General features: G+C 42.0%; 1 protein-coding gene across 2 annotated transcripts; it reads right to left on the bottom strand.

Annotated features, from left to right (window-relative positions):
- Positions 1 to 1027: 1027 nt before the first annotated feature.
- Positions 1028 to 10081, bottom strand: marchf7 (membrane-associated ring finger (C3HC4) 7). 2 transcript variants are annotated; one of them, XM_087839827.1, is made up of 11 exons: positions 9831 to 10081; positions 7902 to 8116; positions 5670 to 5813; positions 5351 to 5522; positions 4940 to 5131; positions 3707 to 4838; positions 3344 to 3513; positions 3138 to 3241; positions 2631 to 2735; positions 1857 to 1905; positions 1028 to 1720 (listed from the first exon to the last, which is right to left on the bottom strand). In XM_087839827.1, exons 2-11 carry the CDS (start codon positions 8091 to 8093, stop codon positions 1629 to 1631), a joined length of 2352 nt encoding a protein of 783 aa, XP_087695953.1. In that variant the 5' UTR covers positions 8094 to 8116; positions 9831 to 10081; the 3' UTR covers positions 1028 to 1628. The 2 variants fall into 2 exon arrangements, with proteins under 2 accessions (XP_087695953.1, XP_006780448.2); XM_006780385.3 differs by lacking the exon at positions 9831 to 10081 and adding an exon at positions 8239 to 9804.
- Between the last annotated feature and the right edge of the window lie 900 nt (positions 10082 to 10981).

Raw genomic sequence — 10981 nt, 5'->3', positions numbered from 1 at the left:
CGCGGGGGGCGCTGGAGCCTATCCCAGCTGTCATAGGGCGAGAGGCGGGGTACACCCTGGACAGGTCGCCAGTCTGTCGCAGGGCTAACACACAGAGACAGACAACCATTTGCACTCACATTCATTCACACATTCACACCTAATGACAATTTGGATTATCCAATTAACCTATCCCCACAAGCTGCATGTCTTTGGATGGTGGGAGGAAGCCGGAGTACCCGGAGGGAACCCACGCAAACACGGGGAGAACATGCAAACTCCACACATGTGACATATGTCACACCTTGTGACATATGTCCTCCAAATAAAGACGTAGATTTGTGCCCTTTTCTAAAATAATTATCCGGTCTTCCCAATCATCTGAGAGATATCTTTTTAAATGCTATAGCTTGTGTCATCGCCACCAACAGTTCTTGATTAGTCTGGAACGGTATGGGATAAGAATCCCTACATCACCACAAATCATTTAAATAATTTCAAATACAGCACTGTGGGAAAGTCTTGAATCACCCCTCAAGATCTAAAGAATCAACAATGTCAAGGTGTGGCTGATTTTGATATCTCCAATTCAGTATCCAAAAATAAATATGATTTTTTTTATTTTTTAAAGGGTCAGTCTTCTCTTTTGTTCTTAATTTATGGTGATGAGAAACAGGCAGAAAAGTAAACTGTTGGGCCAGAACCTCATGTCACAGTGAGCTTTAAACATGTAGTTATGAATTATGGCCAAAAGATCTTTTTAAAATAAAATACTTGGAAAGTCAGAGCATGCTGCCATTTGTCACTGAATTCCCAAATATGGCAGATATGAAAACACTCATTTAAGGGTGATCCCATACGAGCAGTGTGTGCAGTTGTATGCTGCAATTTACTACTAGCTGTGATGACAGTGAGAAGCTTTGCTGTAAGTGACCCTCATCTAGAAGTCTGCCAGGATCCAACGTCCCTGCACTTCGCCTGCAACACAGCTACCCAAAAAAAAAAAAAAGTTCCTCATGCTTGATAGTAAAGAGGACTGAACATAAGGCAGTGTGCAATTATTCTTTATTCCCAAAATTAGAAGCATTAAACGAGATGTGTACATACACAAAGAAATTATGATACACCATTGACAAACTGTCCTTGCTTTGTACGCCCCCCCTTCTCTATTTTTAACATATTCCTAACTGGGAAACAAAAATAATCAGAGAAAAACACAAAAGAATAATTTCATTTTTTATTATTATTTTTCCCCCCAAAAGCTCGCACTCGCCATCACACCAAGTACATATCACTTGTTACCACAGTCCCATTCTATTTCTGCTTTTTCATCTCAACATTAAAGCACTTGTGGTATAACAATTTGAAAAAAGAGAAAAAAAACCCTTGCATTTTAATTGAATTATAACTGAATTAAAGTGCACTCTCAGGGAAACAAATATAGTGGTATTAACCTAAATATTTTGTGTACTAATTCATTCCAAGTTTGCATATCTGCAGAAAAGTCGAGACATGTTCTGTGCACTTGGTATCTGTAGCCGCTGTTGCATTTCAGATGTCAAAGCCTGTGTGAAACCTGGTGAGCCCCCTGGAATGAGAAGCCCTGCAACTGCAGATCGTCTGACCTACTTTTATTCTTTCCCACATATTTAGTACTCCTCTTCGAGATCGTCATCCAGGTCCGAAAACTCGATGGACGGTCTGTTGTCTCGCACCTCCTCGTCACTTTCTCCATGGGGAACTGCAATCCACAGACATCAAGTCAAATTAGGTAGCCACAAAAGATCCCTCATGCATTTGTCAACACAAAGCTGGTAGCTTTAGAGAAAAACAATCGGACAAAAGCTTGTTTGCGACAAAAGGGAAGAGCAACATACTTTCAAGATTGTCCATGTGTTCATGAAGAATTCTCACCAGGTTGAATAACTAGGTGAGAAAAGGAAGATGTGTCTCTTTTCAAGATTTCAAGTCAGCCACAATTCATCGCTTCAACATTTTTGAAATTGTGCAAGTGTTTTTGCTCAACTACACACAGCGAATGGGCAAACTCAATGTGCGGCTCAAATTCAAGAAAACATTTGTGAACCCTGTGAACTTTCATTGGTTATCTGGATGGCCATCAAAAGATAACTGAGGAGTGGGTATCAAGTAAAAGATCACACCAAAGATTACATTCATTATCAAAATGTGGAAAATACTTAAGGCTACCAACAAAACACCCATTTATGTATCTGGTTTTTTGTAAGTTCATAGTAGCATCTAATCAGCTTCTCCCATAGTCTAGCCAAAGCCGTTATACGCACAGATGAAATTAATGTTAAACTTGGCATCACTGTGTTTGGCCCATCACAACAAATGCTCATCCTAACTGAAGCACAGTGAAGGGAGAGTCTTGTTTTGGGACTGCTTCTGTGAATCAGGGACCAGATGCTTTAAAAATCATTGTGTGAGATTAGTCTGGATGAATTTGTGTTTGTCTATGACTGACTCAGATGACAGCAGCATGTTTTCTTTGATTAAAATCACAGCAGAAATCCTCACAGGTTCACAAGCATTTTCTTACAGCTGTGCTCTAACAGAATTGGACAATAAATGAGTCTTTCCGCATTCAGGCTAATAAACACCACAGGTAAATTTGTTTGGTTTCTCACCCCAGCTGTATCGACCGCTCCGAGGACATCTGAGAACCTTTGCTCACAGAAATGTAGCAGGACCACTAGGTAGAGACCGCTACTGATGAACTCGTCATATTCAGACTGCAGAGCATGAAAAACACTTGTAAGGACGTTTTCCCGGCATACTGAAATAGGTAAACCCAAGAGCAGCTTCAATGCTGCTTGTCTGTATTTAATCCAACATAGTTCAACTTTGTTCAGATCCAACAGCAGCAAACATCATAACAGAGGAATCACTTCAATTACATCAGCACTCATTGTGCTTTGTGGGGGGGGGGGGTTTAAACTTGGTACAATGACATGTTTTAAATCCACTCAAATTAAAAAGGGCAGAGAACCCCTTGATTAAGTTATTAATAAATTTGCATAATTAATAAAATCAGCCACAGTAAATGAAAACTGCTTCTTTATTCATTTTAATTAGAGCTTTTGGGTTTGGAAATTCTGATTTTTTTTTTCTCCAAGTGAGGTGAAATGACTCACTTGCACATGCGTCCTGTACAGCTCCTGAATGTCGAAGTTATCAATGTTCAAACGCAGCTTCTCCTTACAGAGTTCACACGTTGTGATGCCTTCAAGGTTTGCACCTGAGCAGGAAGGAAAAAACAAAAGAAAAGACAGAAAGAAGTAGTAATTATGAGACACTATTTTTCATAAAAGCTGCACCCATATGAGAAGCCTGTGATTACCTGAGCCAATTTTGGAAAGAAGCCACCTCTTGATGCATTCCTGGTGGACATATTGCAGACTGCCCGTACAGCGGCACGGCTGAATCAGAGGGTTGGATGAAGATTCCTCCCCCATCTGGCAGATTCGGCACAGATCACCTTCTTCCTCGTCAGAATCCTCCAGCAACAGTCTAAACAGGAAACAGGGCATTCAGATCTACTCGATACAATGTATAACTTATTTTTTCTGTTTTACATAGTGAATTAATTAGCACAGAGCTGCTGATAAACACCTTGAGAAAATAGAGCTGTGTTAAAGATCTGACACTGATCACTACAAAATAAGTGAGATCAGTCCTGCGCAGACAGATCAAAAGCCATTACCTTTCTTTGATCTTGCGCAGCTTCTCTTGATCCCTACTGGAAATGTTCTTCTCTTTCTGGTCGTCAGACTGGCTCTCAGCCCCACCCAGAGGACCCACAGAAACGGAAATGTTTTCATACACCCTGACTCTACGGCGTGGTGAAATTTCAACTGAGGCATCTTCGAGTTCAGGTGATGTTTCATTCTCCATTGTATAAGTACGCCCAGCACCAAAGGCCTCTAAACCAACTGCTCCTTCCTCTTCTTCATTCTCTTCTTCATCCTCTTCATTATCATCTTCTCCATCATCCTGTGAGGTTTTAAGCTCAAGATCATCCCACCTTCTCAGTAAACGCTGAGGCCGTCTGTAACCTTCTTCTGAGGCCACAGTCGACTGCGTGCTTTCATCCCTGGCATGCCTTCTGAGGCGAGAGAGGAGAGGAGGACAGCGGCCTCGGAAGGAGGAAGAAAGCCAGGAGGAGCCGCTGCCGCCTCCATTGCTGACACCAGGCTCTCTCCACGACGCCATTCGTGGTCGAGGCAGGCCACTGTGATAGTCACCGCAATTGCTTTCCTGGATAGAGCTGAGATCTGCTCTGTTTTTCCTGAGGCTACCCATGATTGACCTTCCAGTGTCAGGGTCCACACTAGACATCCTGGTTCCTTCATCGCTGTCCACCGACTCCCCACCAGTTGATGGGCTGTCGTCATCAACTGAACGAACACTGGAAGATCCGCTTGAAGAGTCCTGGCTGGAACGCCGTGAAAAGAGACGGGACAAAAGGCGGCGTGTAGAGCGACGGCCCTCCGGTTCAGCGGCTTCAGGGATCGGCCTCGGCAGCACGGGCTCTGGTCTGGGCACGGGAGTGGCATACCAGGGGGCGTTGGAGGAATAAGAGGAGGAGGTATGAGAGGAGGATTCGGGCCTTTCCGTTTGTTCCTGAGATGAATTGAGGGTTGATGAGCCATTCGAAAAACGGGTTGCACTTCTGTTCCTGAAGTTATGCACCTGAGGAGAGGTCCCGTGAGAAGAGGAGAAGTGGTGATTCAAGTGGGAGCTTTCTCGAGTAGAAGAGGACGATGAGGGAGAGTAGGAAGTTTCTTTAGGACGAGCTCCCTGTGCATATGTGGAGGTCACCCGGTCTGTGTGATCTGAAACAAGGGTAAAGAAGAGTAGTGTGTGTAAGACTGGTGCCTAGTCGACAGGGTATTATGTGTTCAAATTATCCAAAAGAAAGAAAAACGAAGCCTACATAATGAGGAAACAAATCCAGGCGTCCTAACTCTTCTTTCTCCCAAACCTGAGAGACTGGGCTCATTCTTTGTCTCTTGGTCTCTTCTGGACAATAAAGGATTGGAAGATGAAGAGGATGATGACGATGATGACCGTGAGAGTAATCGGCATGAGCTCCACGAAGAATCAAGAGAGTCATTTGGTTTTTCTCCTATACATTTTAAGAAAGAGGGTATACAAATGTTCCAAATCAAATTAATGCTGATGGGAAGTAGAATTTAATCAATTCCCCCTGAATGCAAAGTTTCTTTTATTTCACATTTGTTTTTCCTATTCGCTATCCTGATGCCAGGTTCTTTTTTACTTCATAGCCTTTGTATTACTTTCAGCTGATAATGAGGAAACAGCACCGTGAACTGCTATAACGTACCTCTGCCACTGCTAAGCCCATTACTGGAGTAGGTGGATCCTGTAACTGAACTGCTGGCCATTCTTGAGTAAATTCCTCTGTTGGTGCTTGACAGTTTGGCCCTTTTAGAGTCACCATCGTCAACGGCATTCAACATACCCGAGCGCATCCCAAACCTTGCCTCAGAGTCAGTCTAGAAATAATGAAGGCAGACATCAGAGAATAAAATACTTCAATAGCATTCACCAGTCCTCTACCTTGCAGTCTTTCAGAAAATACATTTAACCAGGCTGCTTTTTTGTGCCTGCTGTTAGAAAATGGCACAGAACATCATCAGTACCAGTTTGCTCCTGCTGCTGAGAGAGGAATCGGCCCAGTGGCAATCATACGATCTGCTGGACGATGTCAGAGAGGGCAACTTCCAGCTACTGGAGCGACTGTCAGAGTTACTGTAGTCTCTTGTCGAGCTCAGGAGACGAGAACTCTTTGAAAGGAGACAAGGTAAATAACTTTAGCATTAGCTAGTGTCTGCGCATTGTTTTGATGAGTGGTTCGCAACTTGTGCTCTAGCAGCACAAACATATGTACATATGTGTTGTATCTAAAGGTTAATCCCTGATTTAGATATTGGTGGGAAATCTATGTCAAAACCATAAACCCCTTCTAACTCGACACCGCAACCTTCCATCCCATTTAGCTGTGTTGGCAGTGTTGACCCTACGTTTAGTCGAATGTTTTAACTAATGCATGATACTATAAATTTTTAGACTTAAGTTGTAACGGTCGCCGTCTTCTTTGTGAGTGCGGGGAAAAGCCTGTTCTACCGTTTGAGTCTAAGGTTTATTTTTAGCACCTGACAGCTCTTTTTTGCTTCTCATCCATAAATACTCTGCATACTCTTTCACGTGATTCAGTTTATTTTGAAGAGTCTCAACAGGATCTTGAGCTTTATTGTGAAAGGGGGTCTTGATGCATGCTCAATCATCCAGGTAAGTAAATCTCCAAAAGTTGATTCTGTTCAAGTTCATGTGCAAATCTTGTGCAATTCTTCTTCTGACGAAGTTGTATTTTCTTACTCAGTTGTATATAGTATTTCTATTTCTATTTTATTCTATTGTATATATTATTCTATTGTATATAGTATTTTATTCTATTGTATTTTATAGCATTCCAGTGTTTTCTAATTTCTGCTACATAACTTTGCACTTTTGCTGTAACAAAACAAATTTCCCACCTGTGGGACTAATAAAGGTCATCTTATCTTATCTTATCAAAACGGTGAAAAAATATTGCCGTAAACAGTTTATTTTGCGACACCACGAAATAAACGATAGCGTAAAATGAAACGATAGATGTTTTTATATCATCATCCGATACATATCATTATATCGAACAGCCCTATGTGGAAGGTTGTGGCATAAGGTTAAAAGAGGTTTCTGGTTACATCGCAAGTTATGATGCAATTTCCTGTAGCAGTCTAAATCAGACATAAGAAATTTAGTGCTAAACTGAAAAGGAAGACAAACATGAGCAGACCTACATGTCAACAGCCTGCCTTTAGATATCTCATACAGGAAGGACAATGACTCAAGTAGTTTGAAGTGATAGGCCAAAAAAAGAAAATGAGAATGCATTCATGTCCGCTTTAACACCCTTTAATAAATAAAAAAAAAAATTAACAATCTTTCTTTAGGCTAACAAAACATGTTCATGTGTCTTAGGTTGGAAGAAGAACTTGTGCAGATTTAAGTGAAATATTAAGAAGGTGACTGAAATGATTGCTTATCTCGCTTCATGAGCAATAACATTAACATACACAAGGTAGTTTGTAGGGTGAAAGCACCAAGAGTCCCTTGAGAAAAGAAAAAAACAAAACAAAACAAAACAACAAAAGCTAGACACAGCCAGAGCCAATAGTAACACTCTCTTTTGAGATGGTCTTTGACGAGCATTGGGACTGAAATACGCACATCATGTGCCAAGGAATCTAGGCTACCCTATAAAAAGACCTCCAGTGTGTCTCCTGTTGCACTACTGATATACGTAGTTTGGATCATGCACTAAAGGGAACCTGTGAGAAAAAGAGCTGACTTGAATGCCATGGAATACGCTAGAAAGGCAGCTCACTAGAGCCCCAGGTAGTAGAGGAGAGAGTAGGGAGGCAGATTTTAGGAGCAGCTGCTGTTGTAACCGATCGTTGTATCCAATTTAAACCAGCAGCTTTCCCGCTGAAATTTCACCCAATTGGGATAAAATAGTGACATTTAACTGCTTTATTCAAAGAAATAAAATAATAACACACACATACATACACACATACACAGAGAGAGAGAAGTGCTTCATAGGGTAAAAGCTGCTGACTCCCTAAGTGCACCCAAACCATGAGAGCAAAATACAACCGATAACTTAATCACCCCTCACTTAGCAATCAAGAATTCAGGTTCTTTCTTTAACTTAGCACTTGGCTGTACATATTGTATGCAAAGGGTCTGGGAGGGGGTGTGCATGGTGTAAAATGAAGTGTACAATTCCCTGCATTAGCCATTTTTTGCTGTGCCATCAGCCTACCTACCTGTTTGTCGACATCTGCCTTGTAAGACGATGACGCCCTTGGGAAGTGGTCATTATTCAGTGCCGTTTCCCTGCTGTATAGTCTACTGGAGCCCAGCGATGAGGATGGGACTGTTGAATGCGCAGGACTGGATATGTAGGACGACCTTGAGCTGGACAGACAAAACGGAAGCCTGCGAGACCTCGAGTCCATTGTGGATTGCCTTGAAAATAAAGCTGACGGGGGGGAAGAGAGAGATATTGTTGCTGTAATACCACAGATGTCTTTTCAATGTTAACTTCCTTTCACAAGTGCCTATTATTCCACCTAAACACAAGACAGGACATGAAGTCCACACCTCTCAGCACAAACTTTTAAAGGGCCTGCAACTTCAATCTGTTAAGCAACCATGCTGTGCCAGGTGGTGTTGCAAGACCTCTGATTTGTCGATGGAGCACATGTGACAGTGTGTCTGTAAACACTTAAAAACTTACCACCCAGCCACTTCCTGGTCTTGGTATCAAAGTCACAGTGCCTATCTTAAGGACTGTGAACTCTGTTACAGGAACATGATACTACCAAGGAGCCAATTCAGCCCTGCGAGCTGAGCCTCTAAGCAAACAAGATGCTCTGCAACACTTATAAGACACTCATTTATTATTAAACACCATTACAACAGCAGCACATTGAGCACAGCCAAATGAACTGTATTACTCTTACATTTTTTAATGCAACTTTCAGCACCAGCTGAACTCTAGATGCACCAGCCGACCTAAAAACAGAGAGTCGGGCCTTCATGGCATAAACTTGTACAGTATGAGTTACTTCCTGGTATTGCCACTGAGATTAGCTACAGCACCTGTGGTCACAGATAGTACAGCCAGCCAGCAGCCTGTCAGGTCAGAAATGAAGGGCAGTAAATCAGACCAGAAGACAAAAACATTGAAACCAAAACACAGCACTGAAACCTGTAAAACAGATTAATCACTAAAACTCCCACTGAAATCCCCAAAACAGTCCAAATAAATCGGAAGCCTAAAAGCAGAAACATTAGAACTTTCTGCAAATTTTGCACAAAAAAAAAAAAAAAAAAGCGTGCAGGTGCATCCTACTAAAAGGCAATGCAGTTTAGCTGGATTTCCCCCCAATCTGTCTTTAATACGTTTGCATAAGCAAGGCCCTCGCTTTATTTATGGCCAACTTATCTGTAGGTTACGTTTTTGGACAAATAGGGAACTAGCATAATGAGGACCTGAAACCCCAACACCCGTCGACAAAACCTCATTAGTCACCACAACCCTACCAAAGAATTTAAATAATCGTGTGGCTGCACATACTCGGCAGCGGCCTGTGTTTTCGAGATGAGCCATAACTAACCCCGGCTGCTTGACGTCTTGCTTTGTTTAATTTATCAAGGAACGCCCTCCTCTCCAGCAAAACCCTTAATCCATCTAATAGTTAGCTGTCTGACAGCCGTTTAGCTTTAGCTGTGCGATAGTAGCATCCAAACTTTCATGAATTTCCGTTAACCTGCGCTTGCCGTGTATTTCCATTTACGCTGGATGCTCGGAACTCCGCGTCGCTGTTTGTCTTCACCAACTTATTACATTCCGCTGCACTTGCACGACAAACGACGTTAGCAGTTTAACCAACACCCGGGTTAAAATGGATGTCACTTTCCGTGTTTACATTAGCAGGTTAGCCGTCGCTGGCTATTTACCAGTCTTATTTATCTCGCTAGCAGTCATTCAGACTCGGTTACCGAGCAGTTCAGCCGCTGTTTTCCGACGACTCAGCAGACAGCCCTGTTAGCTTCAAAGCTAGCTGCTTAGCTCCCCCATAACCCCCACTTCACGACAGTCACTCGCTTCTTCTTTTCTGCTTCTTCTTCTTTTTACATTTTAAACGCCAGGTTGCGTCAGCTAAATTCCCAAAACATTCCCACCTCACCTTTAGTTTCAAGCTTGCTTTTCGCACAACAGTAGCGATGGCGTCTGCTGCCTGCTGTCGACGCAGACGGTTAAGTGACTTTACCGTGACCCGGAGGGAGTGGTCTGACTGAAAGGTTGTTTTTAGGTGGTTGTTGGAGCATCCACCTGCATCCACCCCCTTTTTTCTGCCACCTCTGAGCCAGCTACAATTGTGCGGCCTGAGAAGAACACAAGAGTATTTATGGCACTAATTAAATCAAACCTGGTGCGACTTTGTAACGTCAAAAGTATCCAGGCAGAGCCGAACAACACCCCCGTGTGGCCGACAATTCAGACCTGTTTCTAACGTTTTAGTGCTCAGACTGAAGTAACTTCTTCTCTCTACTTATAATGAGATTTACTTCACTAAAAGCAGACTGCTTAAAATCTGTTTACAGTTACTTTACAAATTAAGACGCACGTAGAAAAAATAGAAATGAATTAATAAATAAATGATTAAAGACAGTACACCATTGTTTATGACATCCATACAAATCAATCAGTAATGTTAAAATGCTGTTAAAGCACTAATACTGCTGTAAAAAAAGTTTCAACTTGGGATCATTCAGCAGTTATGACTGATGAGCACTTTAGCCTTTAATATTTAATGCTGCTGACTTAACTCGTGATTTCTTCTGCTTGTAATTAAGTGTTTTTGCATCAATTATGTTTCCATCTCCATTTCACGTCTGAGATAAGGCAGGGTCAAGAAAAAATGAACAATATTTCAGATCTCCATATCATACAAGTTTTTAACATCCTTTCAGATGTGACAGAAATGACGGAAATGTATGTTTCTTGGTCCACACAAAGTGGTCCACAGTGACAAAGCAAAAACAAAGTACTTTCACTGGGGAAAGTTCTAAGGAGCAATCCTAGTTCCAGCTTGTTGAATTGTTTGATTAATATGCAAATATGGATGGTATCAATACCAACGCTGGTATTTGTATTGGACCATACTGGCGTGATAGGATCGATGCTTTGTTTCATCCAGGGGCGTAATTTCCAGGAGGGTTAGGGGGGTCACGACCACCCCAATAATCAGACCCAGCCAATATATTTCAAAATACATGAGAAGCTAATATGTGTGTTTTGTTGTTTTAGCAAATTTTTATGGAACATAAAATGTGA

Source organism: Neolamprologus brichardi, chromosome 1 (assembly GCF_056152115.1).
Source record: "Neolamprologus brichardi isolate AB-2024 chromosome 1, ASM5615211v1, whole genome shotgun sequence".
In the NCBI taxonomy this organism is placed as follows: domain Eukaryota; kingdom Metazoa; phylum Chordata; class Actinopteri; order Cichliformes; family Cichlidae; genus Neolamprologus; species Neolamprologus brichardi.
Note: the sequence above shows the minus strand (reverse complement) of the source record. Positions and strands in the feature narration are given on the sequence as shown.

Bases quoted from the DNA above. Each gene is read 5' to 3' on its own strand.
- marchf7 (XM_087839827.1), bottom strand. From the start codon at position 8,093: ATGGACTCGAGGTCTCGCAGGCTTCCGTTTTGTCTGTCCAGCTCAAGG. The intron at 5,132-5,350 runs GTACGTTATAGC...TAAAATGTATAG, and splicing joins TGGGCTTAGCAGTGGCAGAG to GAGAAAAACCAAATGACTCT. The intron at 3,242-3,343 runs GTAATCACAGGC...CTTCCTGCTCAG, and splicing joins TCTTTCCAAAATTGGCTCAG to GTGCAAACCTTGAAGGCATC.